We start from the raw sequence: 20223 nt of genomic DNA on the forward strand, positions 1-20223 counted from the left end.
AAACCATCAGATTGTCACTATAGATTTCACTAGTTTGATACAGTGTATAGTTGGTCAATGAGCATGGAAGCGGCACAGCTTGGCACGGGGGCATGTGAACCCATGGGATGGGTGGAGCAGCATCATTTGGCATGTGGGCATGAGGGAAAAAAAGGGGTTGTTTGGGTGCATACCTGGATGGGATGGCTTGAAGGGCCACGGGGCGGTTTGGGGGGCATACATTGGCAATGGGGCATGACGGGCCAGAGGGGTTGTTTGGGGGGGGGGAAAGAAGAGTTCACACCTGGTCATGAGCGAGAGGTTGATTGGGTGCATACTTTGACAAGAGGGGCATGAGGGCCCATGGGATGGCTGGGGGTATGAGGTGGCATGGATGGGGCATGGGCAGTGTGTGGGGGGTGAGGACTGGAAGATCTGTTTATAATTTAACTGGGACCAAGCACTGAGGCAGGCCTTCTAAACAGCCTGACCTGGCATCCAGCATCCCTTATGGCTGCCTGTGAACTTTCTCCCAGATCGGTTAATCCAACTGCAGCCTGCATCCATGCCCCAACGACAAAAAGGGCTCAATGACATGAGGTGGGCAGGCTGAGCTGGAAATATTCCCCACTCCCATTACCTGCCTCGAAGATGAAAATTCAGGCCCTTGTCTAACATCTAGTCTTGGATGGCTATAATTTCTTCCAGTTGAACAATCGGAAGACTGAAACCTTCATCATCGCTGATACCCGCCACAAACCTCACACCCAAGCCATTGGTTCCATTCCCCTGACCAGCCACTGCATCATGCTAATACAGGCTGTTCACAAGCTCAATGTAGTGTTCAACATGGAGTTGCAATTGCGATTCATACGCCCTCCATGAATGACTTTCAGCTCTCCAACACTGCCTTCTCCATTCTTACTTGTCGCTGTCTGCAAATAAAACAATCATCCATGCCCCTGCTATCTTTAGAGTCAACTATTCCGATGTTCTTCTGGTTATATCTACCACTCTCCACAGATGTCAGCAGATCAAAGTTTTGATGCCTGTAATGTATCCCACACCAAGTCCTGCTTGGAAATCAACCCTATTCTTGGTGACCTATAATGGCTCAAATGTCAAAACAGCTCAAATCTGAACTTCTCATTTGTATCCATCCTTCTCATATCTGTAATTCCGCATCCCACTACCTGCCTTGAACTCTCTGTTCCTCAGACCCAGGCCTTTTGTGCATTACCCCTCCTTTTATTCCAGCATTGGCAGTATGTCTTTAGCTTTAGGTCCTTCATTTTGAAATCCGACCTAGCTCACTCCCAATCCCCTTCGTCTACATCTATCCATCTCTTTTGAAACTACTTAAAACCCAATTCTTTGACCAACCTTTGGACACCTCACCTAATATCGCATTCTATGACTTGTTAACAATTTTTAAAACTGTCTTTGTGAAACACTTCAGGATGTTTTTCTACTTTCGTGCATATATAAATGCAAATTATTGTTGACAACATTGAACAACTTGGTGTTGTGAGACTTCTTACTGTGCCCACCCCAGTCTAGCACCAGCATCTCCACATCATAGCAAAATTATACATTGTGAAAATGCCAAACCTTTAGGAACTGTCAATCACTTCAAACAATCACCCATTCTCTACTATCCATCCATGCTCCTCCAGCAATTTACACCAACTAAGCTGGTTACAGGATAGAAAAAGTCAATCTTTTTAAAAATTGGCTGTCACTGTCAGAGCTATTAGAATTGTTGGTAATGCATATATATGGGGGTTCTGTTTCCTCCATAAAAATAGGGCCCTAATTTCTGTACAAAAATGTGTTTTGCTACTTTAAGCATATTATTTCTGAAAAAGACAATGTATAATTTGCTATGATGTGGAGATGCCGGCGTTGGACTGGGGTGGGCGCACCAGATTAAAGTCCAACAGGTTTATTTGAAATCACAAGCTTTCGGAGCTCTGCTCCTTCATCAGGTGAAACTTATTGGCTTGTGATTTCAAATAAACCTGTTGAACTTTAACCTGAGACTTCATAATTTTGCTAAAGTAACCAGTTACAATGATGAGGTTTATAAAATGGCTAAGCTTTGCACTGTATCTTTAATTTAAGGTAAATTCAAGGTGACCATGTGATCTGTTCTGAAGTTTTCCTTTAGAACCCGGGTGGTTTGATTATTAGAGATTAAAGGGGGTCCAGATTGTTTTACTGAGAAGGTGCAAGATGTTTTGTAGCCAATGGTAGCAGCCTGTGTGCTAAGAGTGGATAGTGAGTCAGTAAGTCCCAGGAAAGCATTGAGAATGGCGGGTTGTAAACAGTTATTCTTTACACTGTCCATTTACCTTAGGGACAAAAGGAAGTTGCGCGCTCAAGGATAGCTAATCAGCTCCTCTACCAGAACAAAAGGTCTATGTGAATCATTAAGGGAAGGTTACAGAGGAAGTTATTGTGATATTTGGATACAGACTTTTCAAAAAATCACTGAATATCAAGTTCATCTGCCAAGGTCTGGGAATGAGAAAGCAACAAGAGGCAGAAAGTTTCTGTGGTTCACCCCATATGAAAGCATATGGGAGTGCCCACTCAGATTGGAATGAACAAAATTGTGAGGAGTTAAAACAAGGTTGGAAGAGTTGTCTAGCTTCAGCTAGAGGGAGAAATCTTCTTGAAAACGTGTATGGTGAATGGCAGTTCTGGAGTTAAAGTTTCTAGGTTGGTAAAGGAAATTATCAGAAGTAAACATAAAGGAGCTAAGAATAATTTTGGAGTGATTTGGGGAGAACTGAATGTTCATTTGAAGGACAGTGTAATGTCTCAAATGTGTTTTCCTCGGTTGTGCTAAAAGTGAAAAGTGTCATGGGAATGTCCCTTTAAGAAATGTGTTTTTATCAAATAGCTTCAGTGATGTCATTGTGTGGGTGGAACTGGACTGTGGTTCTGTGTTTTACTTTCGTTTTGAGCTGGGAGCGGTTTGTGGCTCTGTTTTTTTACTTTCAGTTTACAGAGTTGGGAGCTGCATTCAGAAAAAGAAGGTTGATTTTGTCCTCTCTTTATGTTAAAAGGTGTCCAGATCACTTGATAATTTAAAAGTGATACCTTTTTTCTGTAAAGAATTCAAACCTACTGTTTTGTGGAAAAAGGATTGTCTGATTTATGGATGTTGTAAAAGGGATGTTAAGGGTTAAATATACAGTACTGTAGCTGTGTGGGGTATGTTTGCAGTTGGTAAAAATGCTTATTGTGTGTTTATAAAATGTTAACTGAATTTGTAGAATAAACTTTGTTTTTGATTTAAAGTGCTTAAGATCTCTGTTGCATAACACCTGAAGAGTATGCCCTTGTGCGCCTCATAACCAAAATCTATAAACAGTTGTAGATCAGGTGAACTCGATGATATACTTTGGTGTTCTCTAAACCCTGGTCCATAACAAAAGGGGAATGTTCTGTTCATTGGTTTAAAGTGTAAGTTGCTTACACAAATAGTGTTTACTCAATAGTGTTTTTTATCTGACATTGTAGTAAAAGTTTTAAAAATGTGAGCACTTGTCATGTTATCCGTTCATCTATTAACTAATGTTTGAATTTTTAAAAAAAAGTTATTGGTCTCTCTGGGGATGTAATGGACTAAATACAACTAGATATCACTACATTTAAGATAACTGTTGTAGGTGATATACATCAAACTCCTTTGTTTTGCCACTTGGTTATGTTCCATTAGTCTACACCTCTTAATTTTAATATATGCTACTTGTCTCTCTTTCACACACAAAATAAACTTTTAACTGTGGCAGGATTTTCTGCTAAAGTTCCATTATCTTTCACAATTTGTGTATTCCAGGTGTCATGCGAGGTGAGGACCTCGGAGGAGTTGAATTGATTCCCAACTCCACAAAAATGTTTGATGCTCTCTCTAACTGTCCCATATCAACTCATCCTAGTATTCTCCAGGCCTGCTTTCCCACACCACATACCCTGACTGAGGTCGAAATTATGCTGGGAGCTCACCAAAATTATTGGAAGGAACCCAACTTAAAATAACTGACAATAGTCAAGGTCAGGCAGAACAACCTCTGCCACTCCATCCTAAAACATGTGCTAAGATTTAAAAAAAACATTTGCAAAGATAATTTTATGAATGGGAGAAACATTTTGTGGAGGGCAATGTCATGGTCAAGTGTCACGAGTATTTTTTGTAAAATTATCGCTGTAAAGTACAATAACCTGTACCAGTCTCGAGCCATCAGTTGTAGAAAAAGTGGAATAGAGCAGCATTCTGCATCCTGCTTTTTGTAATGCAATATCAATATCACTCTCAGAATTTTTCAGTTATTATAGACTACACAAGGATTGCTTCTACTATAATAGATGTATAATTACAGGTTCGGCAATTAAAACTTATCTTTGTTGATATATTTTAATGCATATTAAAATAAATATTGTATTGGCAAGTGTAAACTGTGGTTATTGAAGATGTGGTAATTCTGAAAGCTAAAGGCAGAGGGTACTATTGCTCAAGAAGGATCAGTTTTAGCAACGTTTTATCACTGCAGCTTTTGATTGCAATCCATCTTGGTTTTTCAATTACAACTTCTTTTCCATTACACGATCATTGCTTGCAACCAAACGAGTGAATAATTTAAAAAATTTCTACGGATATATTCTTTACTTTCATAAATCATCCACCGTTTTCTCTTACTCCGCATTTTTCCAATTGTCGTTCATTATGGATAACATGCTATTTAACATGTTTACTTTGATTGAATATCTCCCCAAATTGTTTCTGTCTCTGTGATATCAATGTACCAACAGTAGTTACAAATATTAGTTTTAGTGAGCAATTTATCTGGTCTGCATTTATTGGTACAATAGGCACCCCACTTCTCAAGGGCAAGGCACCTCCGGGCCCAATCCTGGCACCGGCTACCTGCCAAGGTGGCAAGCTGGCAGTGTCAAGGTGTCCGGGTGACACTGAGTGCCAGGGTATCATCCTGACCAGAGCCCGACCATCCGCGGGCCTCAGATGGCCTGGGAGAACCCCCCCCTTTTGCAGGTGCCCCTACAGCTGGTCCACGTTTGTCTGGACCAGTGCTGAATGGCGCCATGGCGAGATCTCCCAGGCATGGGCATGCATTCCTGGGCCTTGGGAGAATCGGGCTCACAAGATTCAGATCGAGGTGTCTCGCGAGATCTCGTGAGGCGTTCAGAGCATCATAAATCCCATGAGAGGCCTTTCACAGGATTTAACTGCCTCGTCGCGCCACCGAGTCAGGCATGGCGAGGCCGTTCAATCGCGCCCAACATTTCTTAAAAGAACCAAGGTAGGAGGTATAATTTAACTTGCCTTTTGATTAGTGATGTTCATAGTAATAAATAGAAGCCACAACACATATAAACTCAGGTTCACTCTGCCACTATAAATCAGGCCGAATAACTTTCAATAGCACCAGTTATATTGCTAATCATAGAATTTACAGTGCAGAAGGAGGCCATTCGGCCCATCGGGTCTGCACCGTCCCTTGGAAAGAGCGCCCGATTTAAGCCCACGCCACCATCTTATCCCATAACCCAATAACCCCACCAAACATTTAGACACAAAGGGTCAATTTTGCATGGTTAATCCACCTAACCTGCACATCTTTGGACTGTGGGAGGAAACCAGAGCACCCGGAGGAACCCCACACAGACACGGGGAGAAAGTGCAACGTCCACAGAGACAGTCACCTGAGAATTGACGGCGTCCACCCAAGCATTTCCCAGAAACATCACTGGAGTTCAATCACGAGCAGGACTATACATTTGCACCAATCTACCTAATCACTGTGCAATGCCACAGAGGTCAATTATAACGCCCATACTGAATCTGATAATTGAGCTATGGCTTGGAGCATCCAAGGTTATGATTAGCTCAATACCAAGCAATGTATTTACGTCAGCACCCATCAAAATGTTTCACTGAACCTGGTTAAAAAGCAAAAATCTGAAGACTTCCGGTTGCGGCGATGACCAGCTGAGTCGCACGTTTCGGCACCTCCCGTTTTAACGGACTTTTGGGCTCTTATCGGGAGCCCCAATGGAAATTTTTCACGGCCAAACTCAGTGTGAGGCGATAAAGGAAGGAGTCCCCCCCGGGTGTGGATGGAAAGAAGCGAGAGTAGTGGCCAGATTGCGGAGGATCCTCTGGAGCAGCGGCAGAGAAGAGAAGGGAGTAGCAAGATGGCGGCTGAGGGAGCCCAGATGGTATGGGGCCCGGAACAGCAGGAGTTCCTCCAGCGATGAGTGGAGGAGCTCAAGAAGGAGGTGCTGGCGCCGGTGTTGCTGGCGATTGAGGGATTGAAGGAGACGCAAAAGACCCAGGAGATGGAGCTCCGTGGAGTGAAGGCAAAGGCAGCCGAGAATGATGACGAGATACAGGGCTTGGTGGTGAAGACGGAGACGCACGAGGCACTATATAAGAGGTGCATAGAAAGGCTGGAAGCCCTGGAAAATAGCTCGAGGAGGACGAATCTAAGGATTTTGGGTCTTCCCGAAGGGTCAGAGGGAGCGGATGTTGGGGCGTATGTGAGTACGATGCTCCATACTTTAATGGGAGCTGAGGCCCCGACGGGCCCCCTGGAAGTGGAGGGAGCATACCGGGTCCTCGTGAGAAGACCGAAGGCAGGGGAAATACCGCGAGCAATAGTGGTGAGGTTCCACCGCTACAGAGAGATGGTCCTGAGATGGGCTAAGAAGACACTGAGTAGCAGGTGGGAGAACGCGGTGATCCGCGTGTATCAAGATTGGAGTGCGGAGGTGGCGAGAAGGAGGGCGAGTTTCAATCGGGCCAAGGCGGTGCTCCACAGGGAAAAAGTGAAATTTGGAATGTTGCAGCTGGCAAGACTGTGGGTTACACACCAGGGCAAACACCACTACTTCAAGACGGCGGAGGAGGCGTGGGCATTTATTCAAGAAGAGAAGTTGGACTAGATTTGAGGGATGGATGTTTGGAAAGAAGTAGCGAGGTGGTGGCAAGGAATTGTAAAGGGGGGAGAGGGGGGAGGGCCTATCTGTAAAAATGTTGGACGGGAGAATTTTTTCTCCCCCACCCCCAGAGGGGGGGGGACACGAAGAAATGTGGGCGCCGGTGGGGAAGGGGACAGGGAAGGGGAGAGGGAACTGCGCCATTAGGGGCGGGGCCGAGAGGGAAGCGCGGGCTTTTCTCCCGCGCTACGGAAATTGTGGCGGGAAAAGTGGGCGCAGGAAGGAAGGGGGCCCCACACGCAGGGAGGCCAAGGGTAAACGGGGGAAGCCGAGGTCAGCCAGAGTTTGCTGACTCCCGGAAGCAATATGGGGGGAGCAATCAAGCTAGAAGGGAATCTGGGGGGGGGGGGATTAACTGGGTTGCTGCTGCTGAGGGTAAGGGGGAGCTGATATGGGATGGGATGGTCGGGAGGGCGCCGTCTGGGGGACAAACGGGTGCGTGGGACCCGGGTGAGGAGCTGGTTTAAAAAAGGGGATGGCTAGTCGACGATGGGGGGGGGGGGGGGGGGGGGTAAAAGGCCCCCCAACCCGGTTGATCACGTGGAACATGAGAGGGTTGAACGGGCCGATTAAGAGGGAAAGGGTATTTGCGCACCTAAAGAGGCTGAAGGCGGATGTGGTTATGCTTCAAGAGACGCACCTTAAAGTGGTGGATCAGGTCAGATTAAGGAAAGGATGGGTGGGACAGGTTTTCCACTCAGGATTAGATGCGAAAAATAGAGGGGTGGCAATACTGGTGGGGAAACGGGTACTGTTTGAGGCTAAGACCATAGTGGCGGACAGTGGGGGCAGGTACGTGATGGTGAGTGGCAGATTGCAAGGTGAGGCGGTGGTGCTGGTGAACGAATATGCCCCGAACTGGGATGACGTGGGTTTTATGAAGCGTATGTTGGGGCGCATCCCGGACCTAGAGATGGGAAATTTGGTATTGGGGGGGGGGGGGGGGGGACTTCAACAGGGCTGGACCGGTCCAGATCTAGGACCGGGAGGAGGCCGGCAGCGGCCAAGGTGCTTAAGGGGTTTATGGAGCAGATGGGAGGAATAGATCCCTGGAGATTTGCTAGACCGAGGAGTAAGGAGTTTTCCTTCTTCTCCCACGTCCATAAAGTATACTCCCGGAGAGACTTTTTTGTCCTGGGAAGGGCGCTGATCCCGAAAGTGGCAGGAACGGAATATTCGGCTATAGCCGTTTCAGATCACGCCCCACACTGGGTGGATCTGGATCTAGGAGAGGAGAAGGAGCAGCGCCCACTTTGGAGATTAGACATGGGACTGTTGGCAGATGAGGGGGTATGTGGAAGGGTGAGGGGATGTATTGAAAGGTACCTGGAGGTCAACGATGATGGAGAGGTCCAGGTGGGAGTAGTATGGGAGGCGCTGAAAGCGGTGGTTAGGGGGAGCTGATTTCCATAAGAGCCCACAAGGGGAAAGAAGAGGGTAAAGAAAGGGAGAGACTGATCGGGGAGATTTTGAGGGTGGATAGGCAATATGCGGAGGCCCCGGATGAAGGGTTATACAGGGAAAGACGGAGACTACAGACGGAGTTTGACCTGCTGACCACGGGTAAGGCGGAGACTCAGTGGAGGAAGGCACAGGGAATACAATACGAGTATGGGGAAAAGGCGAGCCGACTGCTGGCCCAACAACTTAGGAAGAGGGGGTGGCGAGAGAGATCGGAGGAATCAGGGGCGGAGAGGGTGAACGGGGTGTTTAAGTCATTCTATGAGAGGCTGTATAAGTCCCAACCCCCGGAGGGGAAAGAAGGAATGATGCACTTCTTGGACCAGTTGGGAGTTCCCGAGGGTTGAGGAGCAGGAGGTGACAGGTCTGGGAGCGCAGACTGAGGTGGAGGAGGTGGCAAAAGGAATCGGGAACATGCAGGCAGGAAAGGCCCCGGGACCAGATGGGTTCCCGGTGGAATTTTACAGGAAATATGTGGACCTACTGGCCCCACTCCTGGCGAGAACCTTCAACGAGGCTAAGGAAAGGGGGACACTACCCCCGACGATGTCGGAGGCGACGATATCGTTGATCCTGAAACGAGACAAAGACCCGCTGCAGTGCGGGTCATACAGGCCCATCTCCCTCCTAAATGTAGACGCCAAGTTACTGGCGACTAGGATAGAGGACTGTGTCCCAGGGGTGGTACATGCCGACCAGACAGGGTTTGTTAAAGGGAGGCAATTGAATGCTAACATACGAAGGTTGCTGGGGGTAATGATGATGTCCCCACCGGAGGGGGAGGCGGAGATAGTGGTGGCGATGGATGCAGAGAAGGCATTCGATAGAGTGGAATGGGACTACCTATGGGAGGTACTGAAGAGATTTGAATTTGGAGAGGGGTTCATCAGATGGGTTCAGCTCCTGTACGGGGCCCCGGTCAAGCGTGGTTACAAACAGGCAACAATCCGACTATTTCCGATTACATAGGGGCACAAGACAGGGGTGTCCCTTGTCCCCGTTACTGTTCGCGTTGGCAATCGAGCCATTGGCCACAGCGCTGAGGGGCTCTAAGAAGTGGAGAGGGGTGCTTAGAGGAGGAGAGGAACATCGGGTGTCATTATATGCGGATGATCTGCTGCTATATGTGGCGGACCCAGTGGAGGGGATGCCTGAGATAATGCAGACACTCAGGGAATTTGGAGAGTTCTCGGGATACAAATTGAACATGGGAAAGAGTGAACTATTTGTGATGCACCCCGGGGAACAGGGCAGGGGAATAGACGATCTGCCACTGAGGAGAGTAGCAAGGGACTTTCGATATCTAGGGATCCAGGTGGCTAGGAACTGGGGAACCTTGCATAAACTTAACTTGACACGACAGGTAGAGCAGATGGAGGAGGATTTTAAAAGGAGGGACATGGTGCCCCTGTCATTGGTGGGTTGGGTACAGGTGGTCAAAATGGTGGTCCTCCAGAGGTTTCTTTTCGTGTTTCAGTGCCTCCCCATACTGATTACAAAGGCCTTCTTCAAGAAAGTGGATAGGAGTATTATGAGCTTTGTGTGGGCTGGAAAGACCCCAAGGGTAAAGAGGGGGTTCCTGCAGCGTAGGAAGGACAGAGGTGGACTGGCATTGCCGAGCCTGAGTGATTACTATTGGGCCGCCAACGTGTCTATGATATGTAAATGGATGAGGGAAGAAGAAGGAGCGGCGTGGAAAAGGCTGGAGATGGCGTCCTGTAGGGGAACAAGTTTAAAAGCACTGGCGACGGCGCCGTTACCGTTTTCCCCGAAAGAATACACCACAAACCCAGTGGTGGTGGCGACTTTGAAGATTTGGGGGCAGTGGAGACGACATAGGGGGGTGACGGGTGCCTCGGTGTGGTTCCCCGATAAGGAACAATCACAGGTTCGTCCCGGGAAGGATAGATGGGGGATTTCAATCTTGGCAGCGAGCAGGAATTGTGAAGCTGAAGGACTTATTCTTGGACGGGACGTTCGCGAGTCTGGGAGCACTGGTAGGAAAATACGAGTTGCCACCTGGGAATGCATTCCGATATATGCAAGTGAGGGCATTTGTGAGGCAACAGGTGAGGGAATTTCCGCAGCTCCCGGCGCAAGGGATCCAGGACAGAGTGATTTCGGGGGCATGGGTTGGTGATGGTAAAGTGTCCGATATATACAGGGAAATGAGAGACGAGGGGGAGACGATGGTAGAGGAGCTGAAGGGTAAATGGGAGGAGGAGCTGGGGGAAGAGATTGAGGAGGGGCTGTGAGCAGATGCCCTAAGTAGGGTAAATTCCTCGTCCTCGTGTGCCAGGCTCAGCCTGATCCAATTCAAGGTTCTACACAGGGCGCATATGACGGGAGCAAGGTTGAGTAGATTTTTTGGAGTCGAGGATAGGTGCGGGAGGTGCGCGGGAAGCCCGGTGAACCACACCCACATGTTTTGGTCATGTCCGGTATTGCATGGGTTCTGGGTGGATGTGGCAAGAGTGATCTCAAAGGTGCTGGGGGTCCGGGTCGAACCAAGCTGGGGTTTGGCTATATTTGGGGTTGCAGAAGAGCCGGGAGTGCAGGAGGCGAGAGAGGCCGATGTTTTGGCCTTTGCGTCCCTAGTAGCCCGGCGAAGGATTCTACTAATGTGGAAAGAAGCTAAACCCCCGGGCGTGGAGGCCTGGATAAACGACATGGCAGGGTTTATAAAATTGGAGCGAATAAAGTACGCACTAAGAGGTTCGGCTCAGGGGTTCACCAGGCGGTGGCAACCGTTCCTTGACTATCTCGCAGAGCGATAAGGGAAAACAGGAAAGACAACAGCAGCAACCCAGGGGGGAGGGGGGGGGGGGGGGGGGGTACATGCGGGTCCTTGGTTTTTTTTTTGTTCTTTTCCATGCTAGTTGTTTATAATTATATTTATTTTTTCAATGTTACTATTACTTTTTCTGCACTTGTTGTTAGTTAATATATTGTTTAAATAACGGTCAATGTACATTTTGTTACAAAGTTGTAAAAATGGAAAATTCTTTTTGATCGAAAAACTTTAATAAAATATATATTTTTTAATAAAGCAAAAATCTTTTCAGCAGTGCTGGAGGTCTTTATTTCGGAGGTTGCTAAGTTATTTCCTCATTTTGTTTCCAAGAACAAAGAACATTATCGCACAGGTACAAGCCCTACAGCCCACCAAGCCTGCGCTGATTCAGATTCCTTATTTAGACCTACTACTTATTGCCCAAATGATCTGTATTCCTCTATTCCCTGCCCGTTCATGTGCCTATCAAATTAAATCTTAAACGTTGCTCTCGTGCCTGCCTCCGCCACCTCCATTAGCAATGATTTCCAGGCACCCACCATCCTCTGGATGAAAAGCTTTCTCCGCACATCTCTCCTTAACTTTTCCTCTCACACCTTGAACCTGTGGAGCCTTGGAAAAAAATTCTGACTATTTACCCTGTCTACACCTCTCGTACATTTGTAGACCTCAATCAAGTCTCTCCTCAGCCTCCGTCTTTCCAACGAAAACAATCAGAGTTTATTCAATTTCTCTTCATAGCTAACAACCTCCAGACAGGTAACATCCTGGTAAACCTTTTTTGCACTCTCTCCAAAGCATCCACATCCTTCTGGTAGTGTGGCGACTAGAACTTCAAGCAATATTCCAAATGTGGTCCAACTAAAGTTTTATACAACTATAACATGACCTGCCAACTCTTGTACTCATGCCACGGCCGATGAAGACAAACATGCAGTATGCCTTCTTGGCCACCTTATCCACCTGCATTGCCACTTTCATGGAACTATGGACCTGAACGTCCAGATCCCTCTGTATGTCAATGCTCTTCACAAACAACAGTGGTCCCAGCACTGATCCTGGTGGAACACCACTAATTACAGATCTCCATTCTGAAAAACTCTCTTCCACTGTTACTCTGTCTCCTGTTGCCAAACCAGTTCTTTATCCATCTAGCTAGCAGACCCCGCATCCCATGCCTTTGTACCAGTCTGCCATGAGGGACCTTGTCAAACGCCTTACTAAAGTCCATGTAGACGACATCCCTAGCTGTTCTCTCATCAATTAATTTTGTCAGCTCCTCAAAAAACTCTATAAAATTGGTAAGACATGACCTTCACCACACAAAACCATGTTGCCAATCACTAACAAGTCCATTCGCTTCCAAATGTGAATAAATCCTGTCCCCCAGTATCTTCTCCAATAACTTCCCCACCACTGACATCAGGCTCACCAGCCTCTAATTTTCTGGATTATCCCTGCTTCACTTCTTAAAGTGACAACATTGGCTATTCTCCAGTCCTCTGGAACCTTGCTTGTGGTCAAAGATTGTTTTAAAATAAATTTAAAGTGCCCAATTCTTTTTTTTTTCCCAATTAAGGGGCAATTAAGCGTGGCAACTCCACCTACTCTGCACATCTTTAGGTTGCGGTGGTGAGACTCGCGCAGATACAGGGGGGGCTGTTTAGCACAGGGCTAAATCGCTGGCTTTGGAAGCAGACCAAAGCAGGCCAGCAGCACGGTTCAATTCCCATAACAGCCTCCCCGAACAGGTGCCGGAACGTGGCGACGAGGGGCTTTTCACAGTAACTTCATTTGAAGCCTACTTGTGACAATAAGCGATTTTCATTTCATTTCATTTCAAATTCCACACGGATAGTGACCTTGGGTCCTCAGTACCATGAGGCAGCAGTGCTAAACAATGTGACATTGTGCCAACCTGTGGTCAAAGGCGATGCAAAGATATCTGTTAAGGTCCCAGCTGTTTCCTCTCTTGCCTCCCACAGTAACCTGGGATATATGTCATCCGGCCCAGGGGACTTGCATTTTAAGATATCCAACACTTCCCCCTTCATTATGCTGACATGTCCTAGAGTATTCACACACCTATCCCTAACCTCAACATCCGACATGTCCCTCTCCTTGGTGAATACCGATGCAAAGAACTCATTAAGGAAATCACCACTTCCTGACTCCACGCATAACATCCCCCCTTTGACCTCGAGTGGGCCTACTCTTTCCCTCTTGCTCCTTATATATGTATAAAAGACTTTTGGGATTTTCCATGACCCTGCTTGCCAATGACATTCCTGGCCTCTTTTAGCCCTCCCCTAGTTTGTAGCTACTTTCCTAGATTCTTCAAAAGCTTTGGCTGTTTTTAGTTACCTAGACCTTATATATGCTTCTTTTTTTCTTTTTGACGAGTCTCACAAGTTCCTCTGTCATCCATGGTTCCCTAATCCTGCCATTTCTGTCCCTCATTTTCGCAGGGACAGTTTGTCCTGCTAATCAACTGGTCTTTAAAAGACTCCCACATATCAAATGTGTATTTACCCTCAAACAGCCGTTCCCAATCCACACACTCCAGCTCTTGCTGAATTATGTTGTAGTTAGCTATTCCCCAATTTAACACCTTCACTAGAGGGCCACTCTTGTCCTTATCGGTGAGAATTCAGAAACTTACGGAATTATGATCATTATTCCCAAAATATTCCCCTACTGAAACTTTGGTCACCTGGCCGGGCTCATTTTCCAATACTAGGTCCAGTAAGGCCCCATCCTTGGTTGGACTATCAACATACTGCTTCAAAAAAAACCTTTTGGACACATCTAACAAATTGCTCTCCACACAAAGCTCTGCACTAAGGGAATCCCAGTCAATATGGCACTAAGGGAACCTCTGGCACTAAGGGGGTCCCAGTCTAATTTGGCACCTGAATCTTCCTGTGTGGTCCAAGCTAAATTCATGATAGAAAACTGAATTCTAGCTTCTGTTATGGTTATCTCTGTCCTAGCAGTAACTTTCCTCAAGTTGTAATTTCACCTGGATGGAACTATCAAGAACACACTACATGGAGGACTGCAGGCAAAAAAAACATGTAATTACTTAGCAACGCAGTGAATTTATATTCCAATGCAATATGTATGCTTTCCTATCTTCATTTCCTTGCCTCATCCCCTGTAGGCACAGATTCCCTGCTGGGATACAATTTCACACGTAGGCATTAGTTGCTCTCTGGTACCTTGTCTAAGTGATCATTATTTATATGTGAGCCTTGACACACGAGTGCAGCAACGCTCACGCACAGTGGACATCGCATTCAAACCCAAAATATGTTCAGATCCTCATTTAGTGTCCACATAAATACACTTCCAGCACTTTCCAATTGCTGAAGTCAACTGTCAATTTAAAAATTGACCTCCGCCAACATTAGCTAAAGCTCAAAATGGAAACAAACATAATATTTCAGAGTTTAAACAACTCACTTATTCACTGGGTAGGCTCTCTCAGTTGCTGAGGAAGCCATAATGAATATTAAACATTCTAAGCCCAACAGCTGATTATGTTTAGCTCAATCTGTTTGACAACTACGCTTGCATATTATACATATAGCATGTTTAAAGTTGACTATCATGCAATAGGCAGGAGTGGGAGCACAATCTGCTGTAAACAGAATTTTGGAACTTAATGAAAATAATTAGGTATTCCTAAGTGCTTACACAAACAGACAAAAGCTATAGCAGTAAACAACGCCTTTTCCCCCATGATGAGCATATTTCCAGAGGTGTTTGGGCTGAACAAGATAATGAGGCTATGCGAATAACTTGCTTGAAACTGGGTTCAGAATACTTCCAAGTTTTCACAATGGATACCAATAATACAATTACAATGACATTAACCTCATGTGGCCAAATCATTCTATTTTCCCCATAACACAATCTTAAAAAATATATATTTTTTTTTTTCCAGAGAAGCACTTACACAAGACATTCCTGTTCATCGTCTGCTTGGAAATGATAAGTCCTGTTGTCTATGGTTGTGGTGGAGGGGAAAAAAGGTCAGAAGAAATGACAAAACTAGGATAAAAGGCATAATGAAAATAGCCATCAAGTAAACATTAGGTAGCTGGACAGAACTCTTAAAACATTACTCAATCCTCATTATAAGCAATGTTTTCTTAATTCTTTAAATATAACGCGCATGGAAGATTGCAAACATGATATATTGGTCATTTACTGAGTAGAGATGCACTTAGTGGTTCAGGCTTTTAAATCTTATTGCTTATCTGGGGCTATTTTCCCATTCAATTCTATGCCATAACAACTCACAAACTAATTTATGTTTATAAATTGATGTGCTTATGCTAAAGGTGTAGATTTCATAGAATGTACAGTGCAGAAGGAGGCCAATCGGCCCATCGAGTCTGCGCCGACCCTTGGAAAGTGCACCTAACTAAGCCCACACCTCCATCCTATCCCCGTAACCCAACTTAACTTTTGGACACTACGGGGCAATTTAGCATGACCAATCCACCTAACCTGCACATTTTTGGACTGTGGGAGGAAACCAGAGCACCCATCCAGAAGAAATCCACGCAGACACGGAGAGAATGTGCAGACTCCATACAGACAGTGACGCAAGTCGGGAATAGAACGGAGGTCCCTGGTGCTGTGAAGGAACAGTGCTAACCACTTGTGCTACTGTGCTGTCCCTTTGTGCACCAGTTTGGTACTCAATTTTGACCTGAAGCGCATTCTTCATTTCTTCCAATGGGCGAAGAAGACATGTATTATTGGTATCACCCAATCATTAATTGTAGATTTTCCTCATCAACCCTTCTTTCAAACTTACACATGTCCAACATTGTAGCCTCTCCTTTTCATTTTGGCGACAAAAAAATACAAACTTAAATAGCATGTCATGATTAAATTTCAACTTCTGGTTGTACATTGCTACAAAGTCAATGAATAAAGGGGTTGGATTTTTTGTGCCGATTGTATTTCTTTCAATGAATTTTAAAACTATTGATAATCAGTGATCTAACATCCTTCTTCAAATCTCGGTCTCTGCTTAATATACAACAGGTGAACAAAACCAGGTTTGAACCACTAATGACATAATTCCAGTTCAGGCCAAAATATTAAATTTGTTTTTTTTCAAAATACATTACACCAAGTCCCTGCTGCGAAGAGAAATATATAGGATGCTACTCCCTTATTCTTCCCTGCTGTTTACATGCTTGGTTCAGTAGGCCCCAGAATTGCAATCTTGGTGTGCCACATCCTCCTGGGGACAAATGCTGTCTGGATAGGACCAAGGGAGCTATTCAAAGGATGGCAAAGGATAAAGCTCATAATAATCTTCTGTAATTCAGGAAGAAATCCTCAATTTAGTAATTTTTACATCTTACATTGTGTTCAATCTACTTATCATAGAATCACAGAATCCCAACAGTGCAGAAGGAGGCCATTCAGCCCATCGAGTCTGCACCGGACTTGGAAACAGTACCCGACTTAAGACAATGTCTCCACCCTATCCCCGTAACCCCACCTAACCTTTTGGACAAGGGGCAATTTAGCATGGCAAATCCACCTAACCTGCACTTCTTTGGACTGTGGGAGGAAACCCATGCAGACATGGGGGGGAAAGTGCAAAATCCACACAATCACCCACGGCTGGAATTGAACCAAGGTCTCTGGAGCTGTGAGCTCTAACCACTGTAACACCTTGCCGTCCCTATCTTATCATAACTAATTTACTGTCCCTACACTGTTGTTCAACCCAGCATGGAATGTAATGCTTGCAATCATTAAAGCTGGAGATATTTTAGCTGGTGGCCTAAAAAAGCATTTCCACACAATATTCCCATAAGGTATTAGGAATATCTGGAATATTCTCTCCTGTGCATACGTCCATTATCTTCAAATCATAAATTGACCAATCTCCAAATAAAGGTTAAATTTGTCAGCTGTGTAACCATTAAAAGGAGACGTACTATCGGCATCCCTATCCCTAATCAGTATACAAAATTATGTACCTCAAACATATATTTTAAAAAGGAATTTTTTGTTTGTTTTATTTCAACGAATAAGTGATAATGTCATAATTGAGATACGTTTTGAAATGTTATTGGATCTAGCTGTAAGGCAGCAACCTTAACATATGCATTGATGATGGGTCAATAACTGCGTCTCTGCTAATTTAAGTTCCTCATATACACTTGGCTACTTGAAGTTAGTATCTCCAATGATATTGTTTAAACAATTTTATAGGAAAATACATGTAAAAAAAAGGAATGGCATCATACTTCCTTGCAATTATTTGTCTTCTGTGAAAGAATCTGGATGGTGAACTTGTTGTTTCTTTAAAAGTCAAGTAGTGCCATAAATATTTATAAGAGATACTGGCATAACACCCAAATTATATAAGACTAAACATATATAAATCTGCACAAGTATCTATAAATATGCTCTTAATTTAAACATGAGGAATTTCAAAACATCAAGTTATTTCACAATTACAGAATCTAACCCCAAAACAGTAAAGAAACATACGTGATATCAAGTCAAAACATTTTTTCTCATCGGCAGCTGGTTTCACCTGACACGTCAGCAGATTCAGTCTTGCTGGTTGTCTGTTGGTCTAAAAATACAAAATACATATTAGAATATACTAGAAGAATAAATAAACATGGCGGAAGGGTGAACAGATAGCGAAAAATACTAGAGTACTTTCTGTGTAAAGTATTCATTTCAGTTAACTCCATTATTTAAAGCTTCTTTCTGAAGTAGCCGAAGGAAGAGGCTTCATGGAACGCATGGGAGGCTGGATAAGAACAAGGTTTATTTACACTATACACAATAACCACAAGTACTACAACTCCTTACCCCGAAGGGACTCTCTCCCCGACCTGCACCCAGGCCATGGTTTATATACTGTGAAGCTCCGCCCAATCCGGGGGGGGGGGGGGGGGGGGGGGGGCTCTGCCCCTCAATTACTGAGGGAGTTCATATTCTATGGTGTAGGAGGGGAATCGGATACAACAGTGCTTGGACCCTGAGGGGGCCGTTAACACCCTCCAGAATATAAACTGCAATAAACTAAAACCAAATCACTTCCTCCTTTATTCAAAAGCATAAAGTACATCATATTTCTACCTCTCTCTAGTTCTGAAGAAGTCATATTGGACTTGCAATTTTAACTCCGTTTCCATCTCCACAGATACCACCAGACCTGCTGAGTTTTCTCTGCATTTTCTGTTGTTATATGAATCTCAATAATTTGTCTTGAATTTAATAGGGAGATTTCTTCAGCTAATTATCAATTGGCAATCTTCATGCATATTGCATAACTTATGCTTAATGTAAGACGATCATGGGAACATGGACCATATTAAACAAAACAAGTTTAGCTCTCAAATTTAGCAAGAGTGTCCTCCTGTTTTGAGGTGGAGATGCCGGTGTTGGGCTGGGGTGAGCACAGTAAGAGGTCTTACAACACCAGATTAAAGTCCAACAGGTTTGTTTCGAATCACTAGCTTTCGAAGCATTGCTCCTTCCTCAGGTGAGCACTGCTCCGTCCTCACCTGAGGGAGGAGCAGTGCTCCGAAAGCTAGTGATTCGAAACAAACCTGTTGGACTTTAATCTGGTGTTGTCAGCCTTCTTACTGTGCTCCTGTTTTGGTAATTAAGTTATGAAATGAAACTGTGGGAGAAATACTTCAAATAGCAGAGTTCCATATCCCTCATTCAAATTCAATTTTTTCAGTTTAATCCTTCAAGGTGTGAGAGCTGAGGCAAGAAGTTTGATATTAAAATCATTATTTTGATCACTTAACTAGATTTTCAATCTATATTGGAAATTTTAGAGACCCATAAATAATACAAACTTTGTTATATTGGTCGTAATTTAGAGGGAATACATTTAACAAAATACGTTTGAGTTTGGGGAAATGATGCAGCAGAAGTGCACTCAATTTTGTTGCAACAATGTCACATGTATTAATAGAGAAATGGTATTGGGGAAATTGATGGGATTAAAGGCCGATAAATCCCCAGAACCTGATAATCCACATCCCAGAGCACTTCTTCCAAGATTCTAGAGACTCTGGATCAATTCTTATACGTTGGAGGGTTGGGTAGCTGATGTAACCCCACTATTTAAAAAGGGGAGGTAGAGAGAAAACAGGCAATTATAGACCAATAAGCCTGACATTGGTAGTGCAGAAAATTCAGGAATACATTATCAAAGATTTTATAGCAGAACACTTGGAAAACAGGGGCAGGATCAGACAGAGTCAGCATGGATTTGTGAAAGGGAAATCATGCTTGACAATTACATATTCTTTGAGAATGCAAGTGGTAGAGTTGATGAAGGGGAGCCAGTAAATGTGGTTTATTTGGACTTGCCGAAGATTTTCAACGAAATCCCACATAAGAGATAGCATGTTAAGCGCATGAAACTAGGGGTAGTGTGGTGAGATGAATAGAAAACTGGTTGGCAGACAGGAAACAAAAGTAGAAATAAACGGGTATTTTACCAAGTGGTAGGCAGTGACTAGTGGGGTATCGCAGGGATCAGTGCTGGGGCCCCAGCTATTCACAATATATATATTAAAGATATAGATGAGGGCACTAAATGCAACATCTCCAAATTTGCAGCTGACACAAAGCTGTGTGAGAGAGTGAGCTGTGAAGTGGATGCAGAGATGCTTTAGTGTGATTTGGATAAGTTGAACGAGTGGCAAATGCAGTAGAATTTGGATAAATATATGAGGTTATCCACTTGGTAGCAAAAACAGTACGGCAAATTCTCTGAATGGCCATAAATTAGGAGTGTGCAACGAGACTTGGGTGTCCTCGTACACCAGTGGTTGAAGGTAAGCATGCAGGTGCCGTAGGCAGTAAAGAAGGCAAATGGTATGTTGGCCTTCATTGCAAGAGGATTCGAGTAGAGGAGCAGGGATGTCTTGCTGAAATTA

At 44.7% G+C, this 20223-nt stretch overlaps 1 protein-coding gene across 3 annotated transcripts in view; it reads right to left on the reverse strand.

The window, feature by feature from the left end:
* The window catches only part of LOC140385184 (arf-GAP with SH3 domain, ANK repeat and PH domain-containing protein 1-like), a 414311-nt gene that overhangs the window by 143510 nt on the left and 250578 nt on the right, over positions 1 to 20223 (reverse strand). For all 3 annotated transcript variants that reach the window (XM_072467067.1, XM_072467065.1, XM_072467066.1), the window contains exons 14-15: positions 17798 to 17885; positions 15225 to 15273 (exon numbers count right to left, since the gene is read on the reverse strand). In XM_072467067.1, the coding sequence (XP_072323168.1) occupies positions 15225 to 15273; positions 17798 to 17885 (137 nt within the window). The remainder of the gene's footprint in view (positions 1 to 15224; positions 15274 to 17797; positions 17886 to 20223) is intronic.

The sequence above is a fragment of the Scyliorhinus torazame genome, chromosome 11, assembly GCF_047496885.1.
Source record: "Scyliorhinus torazame isolate Kashiwa2021f chromosome 11, sScyTor2.1, whole genome shotgun sequence".
In the NCBI taxonomy this organism is placed as follows: Eukaryota; Metazoa; Chordata; class Chondrichthyes; order Carcharhiniformes; family Scyliorhinidae; genus Scyliorhinus; species Scyliorhinus torazame.